At 38.1% G+C, this 23228-nt stretch overlaps 2 protein-coding genes, 1 non-coding gene and 2 pseudogenes across 3 annotated transcripts; 1 reads left to right on the top strand and 4 right to left on the bottom strand.

Annotated features, from left to right (window-relative positions):
• Positions 1 to 230: 230 nt before the first annotated feature.
• Positions 231 to 302, bottom strand: TRNAD-GUC. The gene has a single exon. It is a non-coding gene; the product is annotated as a tRNA-Asp (tRNA).
• Positions 303 to 779: 477 nt separating this feature from the next.
• Positions 780 to 4711, bottom strand: LOC121749095 (annotated as a pseudogene).
• Positions 4712 to 6548: 1837 nt separating this feature from the next.
• LOC121749094 lies at positions 6549 to 10057 on the bottom strand (annotated as a pseudogene).
• A 1431-nt stretch (positions 10058 to 11488) lies between these two features.
• LOC121746800 (RNA-binding KH domain-containing protein RCF3-like) lies at positions 11489 to 15568 on the bottom strand. Its single transcript, XM_042140730.1, has 8 exons — positions 14537 to 15568; positions 13399 to 13866; positions 12997 to 13224; positions 12468 to 12728; positions 12180 to 12268; positions 11976 to 12081; positions 11770 to 11896; positions 11489 to 11668 (listed from the first exon to the last, which is right to left on the bottom strand). Exons 1-8 carry the CDS (start codon positions 15284 to 15286, stop codon positions 11652 to 11654), a joined length of 2046 nt encoding a protein of 681 aa, XP_041996664.1. The 5' UTR covers positions 15287 to 15568; the 3' UTR covers positions 11489 to 11651.
• A 1997-nt stretch (positions 15569 to 17565) lies between these two features.
• LOC121746710 (protein PLASTID TRANSCRIPTIONALLY ACTIVE 7-like) lies at positions 17566 to 19312 on the top strand. Its single transcript, XM_042140627.1, has 4 exons — positions 17566 to 17673; positions 17750 to 17806; positions 17871 to 17936; positions 18652 to 19312. Exons 1-4 carry the CDS (start codon positions 17617 to 17619, stop codon positions 18979 to 18981), a joined length of 510 nt encoding a protein of 169 aa, XP_041996561.1. The 5' UTR covers positions 17566 to 17616; the 3' UTR covers positions 18982 to 19312.
• Positions 19313 to 23228: the final 3916 nt, after the last annotated feature.

Genomic DNA, 23228 nt, shown 5'->3' with positions numbered 1-23228 from the left:
CTGAATTTATTTTGAACATCTCATTCCAGCTTTATTTTTCTTATCATTATTTGTTTTTGTTTATTATCTTTGTTTAGTTTTATACATATTTTTACTTTCTAGTCATTATTTCATGTTTTCGTCAAATTTAAAAGATGTAGTATATCGTATTTTCAAAATTAGAAAAACACAAATCCAGGTTTAAACAAATTTCAATAAAAAAGTGAAATATTAAAACTAAAATGTTTATACGCCGTTGCCGGGGATCGAACCCGGGTCACCCGCGTGACAGGCGGGAATACTTACCACTATACTACAACGACTTGTTGTTCTGTTGAGAAATATATAATATATGTCTATATCGGAAAATATCGTGGCATTTGCCTATATATATACTCATTAATTATCCTCTTTCATTGACAACTTCTCTTCCCAAAATACTGATTAATATTGAAAGATTAAACACAACTTCATGGAGAAATCCTAAAACATCAACTATTTTACACAAAATTCTAAAAAACCAATAATTATAAAATTGCACACTTTTACACTGGAGTACAGAATGTAGCAGGAGAGTAATTTTTACCATGTTTGGCCAAAATAGCAAGCTTTTCTTTATCAAGGCATCCAATATATTCACACTTTTACATTGTCCTACCTAACATAACTCGAAAATGCACAAAACCTGTATTTTTTTCATGAATAAAGTTGATTTAGATCAGAGAAACAAGAATAGAAACCAATGTAGTACATGAGATATAACATTAACAAAGATTCTTTGTATATGCATATATCTATGTTTATTGGTAGAACCGATATGTATTCGCTTTGGTTATAATCTCTCGCAATCCTCCAATGGGTCCAACAATCGTCAAACTAACTCCAAAGATTATGCAAAACTGAAATGCCACAACCCCAAAGTTATAAATTAGCTAAGACAATACACAAATCAAGGTCAACACATACTCTATAGTATATTAATTTAACATTCAAAAAACGTACCCAATTGGCGAACCAAGATAAGCTGAAGATGATAAGCCATATGATACAAGGAAGCTGCACAAATAATACATAAGATCTCTCTATTAAACATTTCTTTCATTCTATTTAAGCATGTAACAACGCAAAAAATGTGTAGCAAGCAACTATAATTACTTACAAAGTATGTAGTTGGCGCTAACGCAAATCCTCCAAAAAATGCAAGAAGGCCGTTGAAGAAAGGGAATGTGATAGCAATAAACATTGTAAAAGCTGAGAATCAAACAACTTAATAAATCACAAAACACTTACTGGGTTTGAAGAAAGTAAAAACATGTCACTCTTTTGCATACCAACATAAGTAGTCCTTGTAATAAGTCGTAGATGCCAAGTTGGTCTAAACATGAGTTTCTTTACAAGCAAGGATTCCATCATATCAAAAACCGGCATTGCATATATCTGCTTAAGTCAATCAATCCATATCACAATAAAGATATCGAATTATCATAAACTTTTTAAAGACATGAAACTAACCTGATAGCTCCCAATGAGATGAACGACGACAAACATGTTAGCCATGGCAATGAGCCAGGTGGGTGTTTGCAGTGTGAGGAGAATGTTGTCCTCCAAATTATGTAGTAACCGACGAGAGCAACGGGGAGGTAGCACAAGGCGATGATTACGTAGGCAACGATGACTCCCTTCAACATAGGTCCCTTGGAGGGCCTCTCCGGTGTTGAAGGCATAGTGGCCTGTATCTCCATCACAATGTTATGACCACCGTAGGCGAACACGATCGTCCCCAACGCGCTGAAGAAGTCGAACACGGTCCCACCCGTTGTATGCGACTTGTACCCGTATTCCACATCAGGCTGCCGCCCCTTGTCAACCGATGCACCCCACGCAATTGTTGAGTAACTGAAAAGGCAAAAGTTACCAAATTACTTTTCACATTTATTACTTTTATCAAACTATTTAAGAGTATCCACAGTGTGCGCCCTAAAGCCCGCCCTATGCACCGCCATGTCAGCATTTTATCCTCATGCCCTTTCACCTGCAGTGGGGCGCCCTAAGGCGTGCCCTAAGCATTTTCTTCTATTTGAATACTTAAATAACTACAAAAATTGGGAAAAACCTTCATTTCATTTATAAAATTAATACGTTACAATACGGATTACAAAAAAAATACGCAAACTCAGCGACGGCGGTTACGGGCCCATACTTCTTCAACCATGTCGTTCATGAGCTGCGCATGGTCGTGTTGGTTGCGCATTGAGGTCTGTCTAGATAGAACCTCATTGAAGCCCGTCGGTAATCCTCGAGCGGGGAGCTCGGTCGCCGTGCTGGAGGAGCTAGATGTACTTTCGTCATCGGTCTAATCGGTGATGCTCCCACTCCCACCTTCATGTTCGACTATCATGTTGAGCAAGATTATGCACGCATATATGACATCGGCGAGGACTTCCTTGAACCAGAGACGGCCCGACCCTTTCACTATTGTCCACCGTGCTTGGAGCACACCAAATGCCCACTCCACATCCTTCCGCGTCGCCTCCTGCTTTTGCGCAAATAAAACTCTCTTCTCACCAATTAGGCAGTTGATCGTCTTCAGAAAAACAGGCCACCTTGGGTATATGCCATCGGCCAAGTAGTACCCCATGTGGTATTGGCGCCTGTTGGCGGTGAAGTCGATGGCCGGACATTTGCCGTTGCATTGCTCGGTGAAGAGGGTGGATGAGTTGAGGACGTTGATGTCGTTGTTCGACCCGGCTACACCGAAGTAAGCATGCTAGATCCAGAGCCGATGGTCAGCGACGGCTTTGAGGATCATCGTCAGGTGGCTGCCCTTGTATCCACTAGTGAATTGGTCTCTCCACGCCGTCGGACAATTCTTCCATGCCCAGTGCATACAGTCGATGCTCCCTGGCATCCCAGGAAAGCCGTGCGCCGTCTCGTGCATTCTCATTAGGCCCTAGCAATCTATAGTTGTTGGCTTTCGCAAATATGTGTCGTTGTAGGCCTCCACAACTCCCCTACAAAATCTCTTCAGGCACTCGCGGCCTGTTGTATCTCCGACGTGGAGGTACTCGTCGAACATGTCAGCGCTGATGCCGTAGGCCAACTGACGGAGTGCAACTGTGCACTTTTGCAACGGCGTAAGTCCGGGTCTGCCGATGTCATCTTCCTTATACTGGAAATATTCATCACGTGACTGTAACGTCTGGACAATGCTGAGAAAAAGGTAACGAGACATTCTAAAACGGTGACGGAAAACAGTCGGGCTCCACCGTGGTTGCTCGGCAAAATAGTCTATACGTAGACGTTCGTGAGCTGCGGCGTAGTCGCGTCGGACAAACGTCCGACGTCGAATAGGCCTGGGGATCTGCTCCGCCGCTGCTGCCACTTCCGCCTCCTTGTGTTGCATTATGGCTAAGCATTCCGCCATTGCGTCGTGCACCGCTGCATTTAAGGCTCGAGTCAAGGTCGGACCACCGGCCTCTGAGGAACTCCGGTCGTCGTCGTGGTTCATTTTGGTTTGTGAGAGATGGAGAAACGTGAGAGATTAGAGAAATGAGAGATGCGAGAAATGTTCGTATGAAAAATAGAATGACAATCGAGGTTTAAATAGACAAATTTCAAATTAAAAAAAAAAAAAAAGAACGCATTGCATCGTCCGTGCCATCTTCCGCGGCGCCCACAGTGAGTGGATGATGGCGCGGACGATGCCTTATCGTCCGCCCCACTGTGGATGGCCTAAACCTCCTTTTTGTCCCATATCAATAGATGGTAATTCAGACTCCTCGAAAATCACACTACAAAAAACATGTGTTTTACCAGCAGATTTCACTAGCGGATGAAGTTCAACACTATTAGTAGCGGATTTGTAACAGAAAATATATCCACTAGAAAAATTACTAGCAGAATTAGAAGATATCACACGCCATAATTATTGGCGGAGTTATAGCGGATTGTCCGTTACTAAACAGTAGAGCGGACACATCCACGTGTCTTTTTTTAACACAAACTTCATGAATACTAATCTAACCTCAACGACATTACTGCGGCGGCGAGGGAGACGCCGGAGATGGAGTTGAAGCTAGCGAGCTGGGAGAGGACGAAGTGGACGGAGGCAAAAATCATGATGAAATAAGTGAGCTTAATGTCTTTGCAATCAGAGCAAACCAAGTTGTGGAATTTCTGGAGGGATTTGCCTCCTGTGATCATATAAACTATGTCGACACCGACTTCAACGATGAGCTGCTGAGGCACCACGATCCACAGCCCCAGCCTCTACCCAAAGGCATGCTGGCCGAGTTCGTGGTATCGGTCGAACCGCTTTCCCGGCACCATCTCGTGCATCTCCACCATCTGCCATAGAGAGTAGAGTGTGATGATCCATGACAGCACCAGAGCTGCCATCCCTGGCCCCCATCCTAGCTGAGACATGGCGTAAGGGAGGCCTAGAACTCCGGCGCCGACAACGGCGGTGACGTTGTGGAATGCGGAATGCCACCATTTGGCTGTTCTTGAAGCAGTGATTGGAAGCCAGTCGTCTATAGCCCTCTCTTCTACAGATCGCTCATCCTCCTGCCATCACAAAAATTGAAAGTTCATGAGTTTGGAGGAAAAATCAGAAAATGTTGAAAGTTCGTGTATTTATAGACAAATACTTCCAAGATAAATAAATGAAAGCTAGCCTTACATTTTCGCAGTACTTATTGACATAACTACTACTAGGCCGTTCAGCTGCCATTAATTGTTTCATGGACTAACGAAGTTTATGGAGAAAAAAAGAAAACAACTTGAAAAGAGTTAGATCAGAAGCTCAAAGGAGAATGCTTTGATCATTGCCTTCATTTTTTGAAATGCAGTATTGAATATATGAGAGAGTGGGAACGGAGTTGTAGCGCAAATCACGTTTCAAGTTTACTTAGAGAGGATTAAAAATTAATTGGCTAAATTAACTAAGAATTAATTGTGAAGTGATCCTTATCAGAGTTGGTTATATAACTAGTTTTGAGACTTAATTCTTTGGCTTTAGCATATACAAATATTTTATTTAACCTTCTTCGAGAAAACGATTGACAATGCCTTTTGTCTTAAATAAGTCTTTTCCCACCGTAATCATGTTTAGCTAAACACATATTGAAAAAGCTTACGAGTTTTAGTGTAAAAAATTAGTATGCCGTTACAATTGTGTTTACAACATAGTAACATACCAAGAGTTTATATGTTGCCAAGTGTGATTGGATAGTTAAATACTTAAAATTGTACTATGTCTTATAGAAAAATGTGATATGTTTAGAATAATCTATTATCTATCTTATGTGACTTTTGAAGGTTATTTTCATAATTTATAAGTAAATTGTTTACGGCTTATTTTGGGAGATAATTCTAAAAAATTGATTTTAAACTCAACCAATTTAAAAGATAGTACTACTATTTTAAGGAGCTTAAATATAAGCTCAGCTAAACATCCGTAATTCGGGTCGACTTGATGAATGATTGTGATAGTTTAAATTCGAGTCGTCGTTTGAACTATTAATTGGTTGGATTTGCGAAACAATTGTTGAAAGTTTTCATTTTAAAGGGAATTTTATTTTGAGGCACACACTTTTACTTTGAGATGAATGTACTCTCAATTTATTCATAATTTCTCAAAATAGGTCTAGACACCAAGAAATCATAAAATGCAATTTTTTATAATAAAGAATATCGAAGCTTCTAGCTGGACTTATTGTAATTTGTATGCTGGATTATTTTCAACGAGTCACAGAGTTTTTTTATTTAATCAGTAGTCTTTCATGTTGTTTGCACGAACATAACTCGCTAGATTAAACTAATTATATTCAAAGTATTAGTATATATACTATCGTACCAACTTATCTTCAGGTCATTTTATGGAGTAGTATAGTTCCTCGTAATTAATGATTATCCAGCTGTACTTCACTTTAATTAATTAAATTTCAAAATATTTCGCAAAATATTGCATGTCATGATGAGTACAGTATTAATTAAGAATGAAGTTGAATAAGTTCTTGAAATAATTTATAGCCACAGTTATAAGTCAAAGAGCTAAATAAGAGTCTTCATTAATTATTCCCTTTTTCCAATTTTACTTAATTTATCATCTACGTTAGGTTAAGGAAATTGATAAGTTGGAGTATTATTTAAATAATCCATGACAGACACTGTTTAGGTGGAATTTTATGATAATCAATAATTTCGTAATATTCCCGTAAGGTCAACTTTCATTTTGATTGGCACAACAGGTATTTACAATTAATTCAATTTTAATGAAATAGCATATATGTACAGCCTTATCATAATTATTATATGTACAGTTATATTATACTATAAAAAATATCGTCTTCATGATTAAAAATATACCATATCAAAATGCATTGATACTAATTTTCTTGATTGAGATCATACTATGATAGATGGACAAAAATAGCTCTAAAATAAACAAAATTAAAAAATAATTCAAATGAGATTATGTCTTTATTCAAATATTTCTGGTGATATTTTCATAACGGGGTATCGGAAATTTACAGACTTTCTTTCTATAGTTCACTCTTTCACAAATATCAATTTACATTTAACTACACATAAATGATTAAGACAAGTAAATGCAAAAATAGACTATCATGCAAGATATCTTAATTTGTTAAATGTGCTAGCATAGCTTGAATTATTTCCAGAGTAGAACTTGTAGACATGTGCATTGACGCCCCCGACTCCCGGAGCAGGGTCCCATACTTCCCCGGCTCCTGGGGGAGGTGGTTGGCCTCCGATGAGCGGGTACTACAACATGTACCCGTGGCAGCATATGATTCCGGGGTGGGCACCCGGCATGCAGCACCCTATGCAGATGATGCCGGGGTGGGCACCCGGCATGCAGCCACCGGCGCAGCAGATGATGCCACCGGCGCAACAGATTATTCCCCCGGAGCAGGGGACGCACGGGGGGGACAACGCCTATCGGCCGACTTTTGATTTTTCCACCGGTTCTTCGCACACATCGACCCCAACGGATGCACAGTATACGGAGACCTTCTCCTTAGCGGACTTGGGTTTTGATATTAACGAGGTTTCGGAAACTCTCATTCAAAGCCAGGGAGTAGGGCGGGGTAAGAAGAAGGGCAAGGCGAAGAAGGTCGGCGAGTCGTCGCAGCCCCAAGCCGAAATCCGGGGGCGGAGGAAGTGGACAGACGCGGAGAACGTTGCGGTTGCCAAGGCGTGGGTGAGTGTCTGCGACGATCCTCTGGTTTCGAACAACCAGAGGATCGTCAACTTGTAGGCCAAGATAGCCGCAGCCTACATGGCATTTTGCCCTGAAGGGCGACCGTGCACCGGGGAGAAGGTCCGGAAGTGCTGGGACCGAATCAAGGCTGACGTCTCTCGATTTTCGGGTTTGTACGCCAACGCCCTCCGCATGCAGACCAGTGGCCAAACAGAGGAAGACTGCAGGAGGATTGCGGAGAGAGCCTACCCCGATCCGGATAAGAAGTACTATGAGTTCACCTACTGGAACTGCTACGTTGTGCTCAACGAGTCGGAGAAATTCCGGGCAGGCGTCGACGCTGGCTGGCCGAAGAGGCAGAGACTGAACTATACCGGAGATTATAGCGGCAGCAGCGGTGGTTCGTCAGACCTCCCTGAGACGGCCCAGGAGGTCCCGACTCCTCGGTCGTTCGGTCGCCGACCTCGCCCGGTTGGGCAAAGGCGGGCGCAGCAGGTTGCGAGGGGGGGCACCCCGAGTTCCCAGGACGTCCATTCGGCATCCCCCCTCGGCAGGTCTACCGAGGAGCTCAAATTCTTCGCGCGCCAACAAACGCGCGCTCAAATGGTGAAGACCTTAGCCGACTTCCAAGCGGCGGTGGACCCCGAGGTGAAGGATTTTCTTCGTGTATTGCTCCAGAGCCAGCGTGAAGAATTGGAGGCGATGAGGAAGGACACCGGCGGCGACGGCGGCGGCGGCGACGACGGTGAAGAAGCGCTGGGCGACGACGGAGACGAGGATGGCGGCGATGAGTGATTTTGTTTAACTTTTTTAAATTAATGTACTTTTTAATTTTTGTACTTTTTTTATATTATTGTACTTTTTTTATAATTAATGTACTTTTTAAATTTTAATATTATTATTCGAATTTTCCGTATTTGTCTCGTAAATTAAATTCCGTATGTTGATACAAGTGTAAATTAAATTATATAATTGTTATTAGTGATGTGGAAAGGTAGTGTGAAGGCTATGTGAGGGCTATTTGATGTCCAGTTGATGTGGCAAGCTGATGTGGCAGGAGAATTGTAGTGCTGATGATGTGCCAGTGTGAAGGCTATTTGACGTCCAGTGCTATTGGAGATGCTCTTAGCCCTCCAATCCCAGCAACCACCATCAAAACCACACCAAGTACTATGCAAATCTGATTTATATATACACACAAATCATTATACTTAATTTATACAAAAAAAATAAAAATACTAGTCAATATATTACACCTTGAAATTGTACGTACCCAATTAATGAACCAGGAGGGCTGAACTTTCTTGGTTTCTTCACTACAAGCCAAATGATACATGGAAGCTGAAAAAAGGATCAAATTAAATTTTCTAATAATCCAAATTAGTTTAACAAAGTTGTAATTAAATATCAAAGACAGTAAATTAAAAATTGCTTACAAAGTATGTGGTTGGCGCAAATGCAAATCCACCAAAAAATCCAAGTAGCCAACCAAAGAAAGGGAACGTCATGGCAATACACATAGTAAAAGCTGAACTCAAAAATGAACAACTGATTAACATATAGGAGTATTTCCTATGATCATAACTATTATTTTCTTCAAATATATAAGTCTCACATACCCACATACGTATTCCTTGCAATAAAACGTAGATACCAACTTGCCTTGAATTTTAGTTTCTTCAAATTATTAATTAGAGCCACATATAATAGGAGCAATAAGTTAGTAAAAATATCTCAAATGGACCTGATAGCGGCCAATGAGATGGACCACGACGAACATGTTAGCCATGGCGATGAGCCAAACAGGTTCATGTAGCGTGACAAGGATGTTATCTTCTACGCCATTGCCAAACCTCCAATATCCAACGATGGCGACCGGGAAGTAACAAAGAGCCACGACGATATAAGCCACCAACACTCCTTTCCACATAGTTTTCTTGGAATGCCTTGACGGTGTGGATGGCATCGTAGATTGAATCTCCAGCACTACATTGTGACCCGCGTAGGCGAAAGCGACATTTCCCAACGCGCAGAAGGAGATGATCGTACCACCCGGGTTACCAGCTTTGTACCCATATTCCACCTCCTCCTTCTGCTCCTCGGCTAACGAACCTCCCCATGCTATTGTCGAGTACCTCAATTAAAAAAAAAAACTACTTAGTTTTATTAAAATTGAGAAAAACATTACAATATGAGGTAACTAGTATACCTCAAGGACATGACTGCAGCAGCGAGGGAGACGCCGGAGATTGAATTGATGTCCGGGGAGCTGGGACAGCGCGAAGTGGACTGACCCGAAAATCATGATAAAATAAGTAAAATTAATCTTGTTGCAATTATTTCTGCAAACCAAATCATGGAATTTACAGAGAGATCTCCCTCCGGTGATCATGTAAACTATGTCGACCCCAACTACAACTATGAGCTGCTGAGGCACCACGATCCACAGCCCGAGCTTCTCCCCAAACGCATGCTGCCCGAGCTCATGGTACCGGTCGAAACGCCTCCCTGGAACCATTTCATGCATCTCCACCATTTGCCACAAAGTGTAGAGTGTTATCACCCAAGATAGCACCATGGCTGTCACTCCTGGCCCCCTAATAACATCATTTATTTTATAATTACATGAAGGATTTAATTATGTTTATAAATAAAGTTGATTTGGGTAATAGTACCATCCTAATTCAGACATGGCATAAGGAAAACCAAGGACTCCAGCACCAACCATAGCTGCAACATTATGAACTGCAGAAAACCACCACTTTGCACATTTTTGTGGAGAGATTTGAATCCAATCATCTATAGCATCCTCTTCTGCGGATCTCTCATCAGCCTATCATTACATTAAATCACTCAACAACTTCTTTCCTTCAATAGCCAAATCACGTAGGTTGACATTGTTTTCTTGAGCTTCAACATTTGATGTGTGGATTTTCCATAGGTTTTTAAACAGATTAAATAGTTAAACTAAAAAAAAGTACTACTATCAAAATTCATACTTTAAAATTCTCTTTAAAATGGAGCCCCATATTGATACTAATGGGCCTTTAAACACATTGTCACTTCGGCCCAATCTCTCTCTGTCTGCTATAGATATGAAAATTTATAAAGTGCAACACTAAAAATACTCCATCAAATAAGTAAATAGAAGTTTATAAAGTATTGTTACTTTTCAATGTAGATCCAACCTCAAATTGATTTTCTATTGATTTGGATAAATTTAGCAATATACTTGCATGGATGTGAAAAAAATTCAAAATCATTTCAATTTGACATCAAGAAATTACAAACAAAAATATTACTCCCTCTTTCCCTAAAAATTTGTCTCATTTTTTTATTTTTGTCCATCCCATAATCAGTGTTTTAAAAACCAAACCGGACCAGCTGAACAGACCAAGCCAGCCGCAAGCCGGTAACCTTTCCGGTCCGATTCATCATATAAAACCGGCAGGAGGTTGGGCCATTTTGGACTGGGTGAGCCGGCTGATTGGACCAGAAACCAGGAACCAGTTGAACCGGTTCGAAAAAATTTTAACTTTTTAAAATAAATTAAAATCAATTTTTAAAATAATTATAATTATACTCCACAATATTCTTCTTTCATTTCACATTAAGCCATACTTGTATTGGGCGTATGAATTGATAAAAAAAATTATACTTGAAAAATCATTTGTGACTCTCTTTATAGAAGTGTTCCACAAGATTCTTCTTTCATTTTTCAATGTGGGATGAAAAGTCTTTTTTTTATAGTCATCTTTTATAATCTTTTGCCTTTACTTTTTCAATGTGGGATGTAGTTTCTTTTGTTAATATGTTCCATATTATATCAACCATCAACTATATACCATGATATATCTATAATTGAAAGATATATACATATAGTTTATATAACTACATCATAACTAAAAAATTAATAAATTTTAATTAACTTATTCACATGTACTATACTACTACGATACAATTTCACAAAAAAAATTCATTATACAATAATTACCAATACATTAAAATTTTATAATTTTTCTAGTTGATTTTTAAAGTTGCAAGACAAACGAAAATTTGATCAAACTTCGGAATTTTCTAGCAAAATCATTTCGCTAGCAAAAACTTCAATTTTTATTTCATACATTTACCTTACAAATTCATACACATGTCATTGATAATCCATGGATCATAGTTTAGAGTGTAAAAGGGTTTTGTAGCGTAACCCTCTCATATATACACACTACAACAACAAATTATTTGCATAAGCCAAGTTGAAAAATATTTTCTAGAGAAGATATATACTGAAAACAACAACAAATAATGCTTACATTTCCACAACATACAACAAAGTCAGATACCTTAAATGAATAACATTATGTTCCAAACAACTGGTCAATTATCATATCCTTAAAACTCAGATCATCCACGAAAACTGTTGCTGCGTCCCACCTAACACTGGTCGCGCCTATCCATCTTCTTCGGCTGAAACAAGAGTCGCGAGTTTGTGGCAAAATAATTGGATATCAGATCATATTGCTAGTTCTACTGAGTGTGTGTTTGAAAGATAAAAGAGAGCAACTTACTGCTCAAGATGAATCCTTGAAGTAAACTCTGAGCTCTCTCTGCTTGCTCTGGAGTACCTGAAATTTGAATTACCTTCTCTGCTGCTTCTGGTCCGTTGTCTACCAGTTTCACAGTTGCTCCCGATAGCTGCTTGCGTGAATGTTATATATGTCAAGGCGTATGCATGGCGTATATGCTCAAATGATCACAGAGAACTCAAACTCACCTCACTGATCAAAGTGAGCTTTCTTGATTTCTTGGCTAGTTCAGACGCTGCATGGGGCGGAATGACAACTTCCAGTATGCTTCTTGTCACGAGTGGTACTGATATTCTGGAGGATAGACAGAAGAAGAAGAGGGCGAGCGTGAGCAATTTGAATGCAAGTTAAATTGCTGTGAGTCAGCTGGACTGAGATTGAGATAAAGTGACCTATTCAATTTGGTGGGTTGAGGATCTTCGCGTTGCTCAGCCGCATTTTGCTTCCATGAATCAGCATTTGATGGTATGGAGGCCACATCCTGCAAATTGAGGCTTATTTTATTCAAGAACGATGGATGGAATGAGCTACAAAACTCGGAAACAGGTTCAAACATACAATAACTCAAGCCCAGCAGTAGGTTCATGGAGATAGAAACAAGTACTGAATAAAACTGGAGTAAATAATTCCAGCAAATTATAGGAGACTCGTCGGCAAAAGAGAAGGCGCAGCCGACTTACCTTTACTTTTTGAGATGTTGTAGCGGCTGAAAAACTATGTGGGGCAGAAAGAGTAGGACCATTTCCAGCATGCATTTCGAATGATTGAGGTATTATGTTTCTTGAAGGTGCCTCAGGTTCCACACCACCATTCACAGGGTTAGGAGCAGAAGTATGAGAGACAGGTTCATCCTTCTCATGAAACTTGCGATATGTGTAACTCCTTATCCTTGATGTCACCTCCACGAGGACCTCTCGAGCAGCTTTGATCTCCCCAACTATCTATAGTCAAGAAATGGAAGATGACAAAGCCAGAATTGTGTTAGTTGTGTATCTTTTCACCTATGGCGTAGATGAATCTTGTCAGAAATATTCAAGTATGAAGCAGTTGAAACAACGAACAAGAGCAGCAACCGAGTAGATCTAACACTGGCTACAAAAGGAATATGTATCCATAGATCCTTTACAAAATTATAGTGTAAACCATATCAAAGGAAAAGGGAGAGAGCAAGACATGATCCTCAAAGAAATAAAACTGTATAGAACAAACCTGTAAAATCTCATCCATCCCTGATACACCCACGGGACGTTGTTCTCTTGGCAGAATCTCGACACTAGCACCATTGATTTTACCTATGTCAGCCAAAGAACCAATTTCATCTGATTGTAAAAGTAGCCGAGTTGTAACAATATTTTCTTTTTCTGGAATAAGATCAGCAATGCGAGTTTGTATATGTAATAAAGCTTCTTGGGCAGGAAACAACTCGTCGTCCGGACCCTAAAAGCCATACAAGTGAATCAGCTTACAAGACATTCCAGAAGACATAAAAGCCAAGAGTTACTGAAAATTTGTGGTCAAATTCATATAGAGCTGAAATGTAGTTTAGAAGACTGCCAGGAAGCAGAGAAGAGCTCCCGAACATATTGATTACTAAGAGAGATGCAGGCTAACCTCATCAGAAGATATGATTATTACAAGTTCATCCAATCCAGCAACTGGACTAGATACATCAATGTTGACGCCTATTTCATTGTGAAGCAAATCAATGATTCCATCCGTTTCCCCAACAATATAATCAACCTTACTATCAGGGCATAGTATGCGAAACACAAGTTCCTCGCCAGGAAATGATTGAGTATTATCAGATACACTAGCAGGTCCGGACTCATGGGAATATCCAGATGAACGTGGGGGATAGTTGTAGTTCCTGGAACCACCAGAATACCTATTTCCAAAGCTAGGCCCTTCTGCAGATGATCGTCTGTTGTTGTTGGCATGGAATTCATCATCTGGAGGATAGAAATGGTCAGGTGATTGTACTCTGTTCTGAAAATGGCTGCTATCGCGATGTTGGCTTTCCCTCAAACGAGAAGAAATGATTGCTAGAGCATTTTTCACAGCATGCGCATCACCAACCACCTGTACGAATTCTACAGTAATGTTACACAACAAGGAGAAAATTATTAGACATAATCTTTCTGTACTGCAAGTTAATTTTCCACTTCCAAAAATACATGAACAACTTCTGCAAACATCTCCTCTAGATTTACATCTTATGCGCTATTGTCCTCATGGGAGAATCAGATGAACCTTGCCCTTCCACAAGGTAACTACATATTGCAAAGTGAATAAAGCAATGCAGTATGCCTATAGCATGCAATCAAGAGGCTGAATATCTAAGTAAAGGCAAGATAGTCTTAATTAGGTAAATAGAATTTCAGATCGTCTATTCATTTTTGATGAATTAGTCATCAATTCTCCATTTAATGCTATGAGATTATCAGCAGCATATTATCACATGCTATATTCCTACAGCTCATTAATGCATCTCCGTCCATCATCAGTAGCATAACAAGAAACTACATTCCATCATCACAAACCTCAAAGTTACTGCATTAGGGCAGCCGTTCTCAGTTTCAGAAGGCAGTCATGCCTGTAATCACCTCATAGTTACATCTCAACCATTCAAATGAGTTGAGGAATCATAAGTTCAATTCAAGTTCTGTTTTTAAGTCAATGCACAAAAGATAAGGTTTTTCATGTTCAACAAATACTCAAAGCTCCAAAGGAGGGTGTAACAATCAAGAACCTGAACAATCTCCTCAGACATGGAAACACAACGAGGAAGAGTGTGATCTCGCGGTAAAATCCTAATATGTGTCTTGGTCTCCATCCTCATTTGCTCAATTATCTTCCCCCCTTTCCCAAGCAAACACCCCACGTGCATCCGCGATACCACCAGCCTCGTCACAACTCTATTACCGCCGCCACCTCCTCTCCCACCATACTCATCATTCTCATCCTCCACAAAGCCATCATTATGCCCATACCCTCCTCCTCCCCCTTCAGTCTCAAGAATCCTCTCATGTATCAAGAGCAACGCCTCCTGCGCAGGCGAGAACGACGGTATCCTCCCGTCCGGGTCCCTCCTCCGTGTGTCAGAGATCTCGATAATCCTCTCCTCGTCCCCAGGCACCAGCTCGTGCACATTAATCCACGCCCCAGTATGCTGCCTAATCGCCTTAATTATACTCCCTGATTTCCCAATCACTCCCCCTGCCTTCACATCGTGGCATAGAATCCGGTAGCTAGTAGTCACCATCAACTGATCAGGCAGCTTTCTCCCTCCTCCTCCACCACCGCCGCTGCCTCCACCTCCGCCAGAGGAGGATGAGGAGCGCCGGTAGCTCGGAGCATAATGGTGACCTCCCCCTCCACCTCCGCCGCCGCCGCCACCACCGTGTGAATTGTTTCCGTAGCGAGGCTTGCTCCGCGAGTGTAGGGTTTCAGATTCATAGTCCTGGTCATAATAGTATCTCTTAGATCTCGATCTATCCATTTCCGATTTCTTCACTTCCAAAAATCACAACAATTATTCCAGCAAAAAAAACAGAGTCTAAATCCGAGATTCGGTGCTAAAGATTCAAATTTGCGGCCGAAACAGCAGGGGAAATTAGGGTTTAGATTCAAATCCTGCAATTCTTGTCAGTACAGGTCGCGATTGGAGGAAGATTCGCAATGGCAGATGAGGTCTGAGCTTGTTGAAGCAGAAGCCATGAACTAAACAGAATCATAAAATTTTGTGATGTGGAGGAGTAATTGAATTTACAGTCCTATATTTTCCTTTTATCTCTTAAATAAATTGGTTCTATTATCCAATCTCTTAGTCTCATCTCTTCCTTATTTATAGACCCCACTATACTTTTCATCACATCTCTTGACTAAAGAGACCACATCTGTAACCCTCCCTCTCTTACCTCATCTCTTAATCATCTCATCCCTTAACTATTCATTCAATTTTATTTTTTATTTTTATTTCTAACAAATTCAATTAATAAAAACATACTTCATTAAATAAAATAAAATTACAACTTAAAATTCTAAAAAAATAAAAAACCACATTAATAAAATCCTAAATAAATGGATCCAAGAATTGATTAAATTTGGGAGAAGAAGGTAGAATGTTTGAGAGTGTTTGAGTGAGAATAGAGAGTTTTTTTTTTGGATTAATTTGTGAGAATGATTTAATATGTTTAGAAGTGATTGAGGGCTTAAAAAAATACAAAAAAAATAAAAAAATAAATTATAAAAATGACTATAAACGGCTAGTATAATTTTGGGATTTTTTTATTTTTAAAATTTTTTCCTGAATTTTAAAAAACAAAAAAAATACATTTTCAACGGAAATAAACGACGCCCACTCGTGGGCCGGTGAGTGGGCGTCAAGGACGAACCACAGCTCACCACGTCGCCAACGCGCGTGGCGAGCTGTCTCGCAGACTGTCTCTCCGCGACGAGGCACGCGACGGGATGGGGACGAGACGGTTCCCGCAACGCCGTCTCGCTGCCGTCTCGTCTCTCCGAAACGAGATAGGGACCGCAACTAGACCCGTTGCGGATTGGCCAGATCAGATAGATTCTTATGTCAGAAAATTTCTATCCTCTATCTTTTAGTCTTTTGTCTAAAAATCTATTCTAATTTTTGCCATAAATAATTCACTAATCTATTCAACTTATTTTTTAATTTTATGCCAAAAAAATAAGTACTAGTACTCCGTAATACCATGCTTATTTTTTAATCGTGTAATGATGGATGGAATAATACCATGCATATTTTGTATATTCATCTTAACATTATTGGTATGTATTGTTCTTATTTAATTTATCTAGTGCTATTTTTTATTTAACTTTTATTTTAATATTGTGAAAAATATAATTGATATTGCTAAAAATTGAAAACATTACCTTGGGGGACAGATTGATTATGTATTTGATCAAATTTAAGTTGTTTAATATGGGGTGCGTTATATGGCTAACTATTTAAGTTGTTAACTCCTCAACACAGTGTATTAAAAATGTCAACACATAACGTCACACACAATATATTAAAATATCAACAAAATTATGCATTGGCATATTAAAGTCATCATGTTGACATTTTTAATACACTGCGTTGATGAGTTAGCAACTTAAGAAAGTTAGTCATTGATCACACCGGTTAACGTGAATCCACATTTTAATTAGAAGTTCGGTTACAAGTAATTAATGGAGTATTTGGATATATTTAAAATCACAATATGCTATGGGTTTTAACTTTTAAGACATTCCAGTATAAGGAAATAGTGATTATTACAATGGCATTTGAGCTGTTAATTACAATAATCGGTATTCAATAAAGATCGAGTTAACAATAGATAAAGCTAGAAATCAAGTTAATTTACTTTTTCAATCAGAAAATAATAAAGTCATATTTTACTAAATTATCCTGGTTATCTTTGTACCTCACGAGATTATTAATTGATGATTTTGATGGGAACATAAATTTATGCAATTGTCTTCGGAAAACTAATTTATATATTGGACCAAACTCGGGATCGAAAATAATTATATACGAGTACATATTAGGCCAAATGTTTGACTGAAAATTCTATCATCTTATACTAAATATTTTAAATTTAGTGAATATTTAATTTATAAATCAATAATAAGATGAATTAAACGAGAGTAGTGGTTACAAATAATACTAAAATTTATTCACATATTCTTAACCTCATGGGCCAACAGCCCAAAATATAGGGTTCTATTTTGGGCCGATTCCAATATATTTGTGATTATATTAAAAAATTGCAGATACCGGAAAGGCGGAAACTAGATAAAGCTTGACTTGCAATGGCGCTAATTGCTGCTACTTTCAGCATTTCATTGTTCCACTCCCTCCCTCCAAATGTATGTTTCTGTAATCCTCTAACTATTCGCGCTTAATTTTCCATAATTTATCGACCTTTTGATCCATCATGTGCAGAGAATCGAAGTAAAACCGGACAACAAACGGCGCCTCTGTGTTGCTTCGAAGTCGCAGGTTACAATTTTGAGTTTTTTTCGGTTTATGAAATCGATTTTGTTTTTGAGATTTTGATTGGCAGGATAATAGTTCGAGCTCACGAAATTCAGGAGGCAGTCATAGGCAAGTGTGGAGGCGGAGAAAATTGGTATGATTATGAGCCATATCTACCTAGATATGTGTGTGTGTTACAAGGAATATTTTTTATAGAGAGGGAAGTGAGGATGATGTATTTGTGAGAGAAATGATTTTTCTTACCCTTCTTATTCTTGTTGTATTTGGGGAAAGAGTTGAGACAGATGTTAGGTATTCAAAATTCAGATTTAGGGAGAGAATATTTTATGATTGCTTCCGAAACATCGATTGAATAACTCAAGTGTGAAAAATAAAATCATCTTATTGTTTTGGAAATTGAGAGGTAACTGTAAGATAAGAAACTGGAAAATATCTTTGAATAGTTAGTTTCGGAGTTTGGTTTCCACTTTGGAGCTCAAATGAGAATTCCTTCCACTTGGTAGATGATAATTTTTTGCTGGGTTTTGTTGCTATATATAGCTTTGTTAATGGTTGATTTCATGAGCATTCTTCATTCAATTTTTGGCTTACTGATCAGCATGCTTGAATACAATACAATCATTTACTCATCTTGGGAAGCTCAGTTGATGTCAACAGGACTAAGTAAAATGACATAGACCTCGAATTTAGTGATATTATGCAGGAAAACCTGAATATTTGGAGAACAAATATCTGTCTATGCATCATCTCACATGTAGTGTGGGGGCTTTGGTGATGATGATGATTGAAACTTTCATTTTCAAGTGGTGGTTGTTATTAAGCTATCTTTGTGTATCGTTTGATTTCAGGTGAAAAAAGATAAGGCGAGGATAGAAAGAGTTCCGTTTCTTGAGGAACAGGTGAGGAGGATAAGGGAGACAGGAGAGCTCCTGACAATGGACATCGAGAGGCTATTGCTCTCGGAAGATAACAGGTTTGATTTTGTTAATGAAGTGGCAGCAGAGGCGAAGCAGTATGTAGAGAACAACCGTGATGAGTATGGTGCAAAGAAAGCAATCCTCCACGTCATCAGCAACCGTATGAATGACTCTGGAGTTCACCGTCCTGAGGCATACAGAGAAGACGATCCTTTCAAGCCAGGTCCTGGCTTCCTAAGGCATGAACTCTATGATAAATAAGTAGTTCTTGTTTTTTTCTTTATACCAAGTATACGTGCATGTTCTTATTCGAGCGAATATTGATATTGCTGTGACCTGCTATACCAAACTATGTCTGAGAGGTATTTTGGATGCACTTGAAAAAGATCACTATCTTATCTTCCCATCAAGATTCATCATCTTGGGTTAGGCTATTGGTTTTTTAAGGAGGAACCGGGGGCGAAGCCAGGGAGTCTTGTAAGGTGTATTGTTACATGATTAACTCTCCTTCATTTTGTTGTATGCAATTATGTTGCAAAGATTTAGATTGGATCCCGTGATTGCACATTCAAATTTGAGGCTTTTCCTTTAATGAGCTAGGTGCAATCTGTTCCATATACGTGTTTTTATATAGTGGAATGTAGGTAAAAATATAAGCTATTTAGCCTGTTTGAAGCTTTATAAAGTTCTTGAATATTTTTGGGCCGCATTTTCCCAACTCAAATATTAGTTTTATGCATAAACATTCAGGCTTCGGGCCTGGTAGGGCGGGCCTTTTTTTACAGCTCTATTAATAAGTGCTCTTTGTTGCTTCCTATGATGTTTGTTGTATCACACATTTAGGATACCAACAGCTGCTACTATGGGCTTGAAACCTATAAGATGTTAGTGAGATTCAAATCCCCACTTCTCAGCTAACAACATGTTATGGTTTGAGCCTAACTTTATTCCACGTTTCAAGAAATGACATTTTCCTATATACGCACATATCCATATCTAAGCAGCAAACAACTGTTGTTTGACTTACTGTATGGAGCATCATGCTCTTATCTTTCACTATACTGACCTAATAGATATAATACATACACATGCCTACCTCAGGGACATTGTCTTTTTCTATTATTCAGCGGTCTGATAATTTCCTGTTGGGAGCTACAAGGGTCATTTGACCCTTCAAGAATCCCTACTACATTTAAAGTACACTTTTATTTTCTACTATCTCACACCAATTTGATGGTGGTATGTAAGATTTAGGAGCATTTACTTCATGTGATAGATTCAGTGTTGTCAGGAGTGCGGGTTCCATCAAGGCGATTAGGCAAAACCAGATTCTAACATTTAGGGTTAGATAAGTGTTAATTTCTTTTGAGAATATCCAAAGACAGTTAAACAGAGAGTGGAATGACCTGCTCGCCCCAGCCACCTTGGGGCGATTCCAGCTGCGCTCCAGGCAGGCGTGCCCTTAACACCACCGGATAAATTAGATTGATGTAACGTAGGACATGTATACCACATAAAATTAAATAGGAGTACCGATTAGGTGCATAATGTATCCTCCTCTAAAGTTGTGATATTGGTATGAGATCACTGAAATAATTGAACAAAGTCGTACACAAAGGAAAGGGACAAGCAGAAAGTTTGTGAAAAAGATGGGTCATACATTTGTGAAGAAATTGAAGTCCACTTTAATTGATTCCTTAATATGAACTCATTCATGAGTATTAATTTCAAATATGTCTTACAATACTTTGATGAAACACTAATTATTTTTTGGGATTTCAAAATTTAATCACAAAACAGTGATCATATGAAATACGAGTAAAATTTAGGTCATGTTTGGATTAGAGGAGACAGTCACATATGCTAGTGCTCAAAATTGAATTCAATGATCGCATCATTTTTCAGCGACTACTCATATTTGCACTTAGAGGTTGTAATGTTTTATGTATAGAAAATTGAGTTCTGGTAGAACTATGCCTAATTAAGGCATATAGCTGCACGATGCAAAGACTTTGATAATTGTGAAGATTAATGCTCTAAATAAATAGTGGTGCTTGTGCTTTTGACCAAACTATTTGATTTACGAAGACAAAGTTCATCCATATATATTAATTAATTATTAATTTCTCGACAAATACAACTGGATCAAACAAATCAGAAATGGCAAACACAGACCAAAACGACATTAATTTTCTTGATATAAGTATTAATTATTGGTTAACACCATTGATTGGTTTATCCAACTCAAGTGAGTTTGTTTTGTCTGATAAGAGTGTTAGTATATCTATAAGTCAATGAAATTGAAGTAGTCAAAGATAATATACTAGCATTAGTAAAAACTGAAAGAGCCGTAATAAAAGAACATGTGCTTCCTTTTTAGGTATTTTACATTTTACATTGGTTCATGAATGTCGATTAATTTTAGAATGAATTAATATTAAAATTACAGATATATATATATATATATATATATATATATATATATATCCTTTTATGAGAGTAATTTATAAAAATTAACATTTTCAAGTTGAATACATACATATTTAAAAAAGATTAACTTTTTCATTGAATATTTGTATAATCATCCTTAAATTAAATTGTAAATCATACTATATAAATTTATCATAAATATTTGTGTCGTTTCTTTTTCATTGCCATAAAATAAATATTAATAAATAAAATCAACTTCAATAATACCGACCCAATATATAAATTATATTTATGTTTTATCTTTATATCCTAGTAACAAATAATGACAGCAAGAGGCGATACAATAAATAATATGGTTATAACATTACAATGTCACAAACATTGATACGGAAAACACATTACAACATAACATATAGATTACGACAAGAAGTTACTGAAGCACCATGGCTTTTGTTTTGTACTACACTAGTGTCTAGTGGTTATTGGTCGGATCATAACTATAATGTCTTAGCATTATTTGTAATATGTAGTAGAATTTAGGGACCTTTGCCACCTCTCCTCCCTCTTGGATCATGCTTCACATTAGGTCCAGCATCATCATAATCTAATACTATGTCGATTCCAAGAAGCTTTCTTGAATTTGCTCCCATTTCTCCCTTACAAAATAAAAACACCTTTAAACGTTAGAATTACATTGGGAAGAGGGTGTGGACTTCCTCAATTCCAACAAAGATGGCCTCTTTTTGCACATCACATGATTTTATACAATATTGTTTTGTATGTTAATCGAAGAGAATAAAGTATGAGACATAATAAATTAGAGACAAATGGAGTATATAACTACCTTGTGAAAAAGATGGTTTGTCTTGATGTAGTTTGAGCCCTTAGCTGCACCTGCATAGATAAAATGATATACTATAATGATATCTTAAAAAATATTTTACCAGAGAAATAAAACACAATTCCACACTAATATTCCAGACACAAGTAATTATTAATAGAAGGATAAGGGTCTTATGATGTAAAATACATAAAAACAAGTCACCTATTTTGCATAAAATGTATAGTAATTTAGGTTTGGATACCTGCAGAGAGGAACATAAGGAGCAACAACATTGCTAAACTCTTTGTCCTAGCATTCATCACTATTCAATAAATGTGATGAGTGCTTGAATTTTTTGAGCTTAAAGAAAATAGCTGTGGGTTTTTGCAAGATTTATGAGGGAAGGCAGCCTTTTTTATAAGCAAAAGTGGCCATGAAATGTGTGTGATATATGGCAATGCCCACCACCCCCCAATGGCTTATACAATCATGATGAAATGCATTACCAAAATGTTAAGTCAACTTCACAATATGCATGTTTACATCATGAATTCATTGCATACATGTATATGCAATGTATGCAATTTTGTGTGTGTGTTTGATCTTGCATGTCATGGATCAAATTAATCAATTGGAAATTTCAATCTATTGACTTTTTATCGCTTCCAAGTAAACATCTTTTTGGAACAATTACAAATATTACAAACTAATTGAAAAAATATACATTACTCATTTATCTTCCGGAAACTAAGGAAACATATGAATATATGATGATGAGAATTCTCTTACTGAAAATTGTTGAGATTTGTTATAGTACTATTAACTATATACTCTTGTTAAGGTAGAGCTGTCTTTCTTTGTTAGAGTTCACTTTTGTTTTAAATTGCTGAAATTTGATGCTTTTCAACCAATAACACTTAATATTAGAGTTAATTTTCATTTTTCGTTCGCCGTTCTTTGCTAGCAACAGTCGTCTCACCAATTTTACCTTCCGACATCGACAATAACCTTATTCACTGTTCCTATTCCAAGATTTTCGTTTCTTAAATCCACAATTAAAAGTGATACTTTTACCATTTGATCTTTTGTCATCATTCAACTAGGAGCATAACTTTTGCTAGAGATGTAAATGGACAGTCGCCTAACCTACAAAATCGATTCTAGTGCTTTTATATAAGGGTTTTATTATTATTTGAAAAACTAGTGTCGTCACCGCTCATTCATCCATAAAAATAATTGCCTCACATGGTAAGAA

This window comes from Salvia splendens, chromosome 9, assembly GCF_004379255.2.
Source record: "Salvia splendens isolate huo1 chromosome 9, SspV2, whole genome shotgun sequence".
Lineage (NCBI taxonomy): Eukaryota > Viridiplantae > Streptophyta > Magnoliopsida > Lamiales > Lamiaceae > Salvia > Salvia splendens.
The sequence above is the reverse complement of the archived record's forward strand: the minus strand, read 5'-3'. Positions and strand labels throughout refer to the sequence as shown.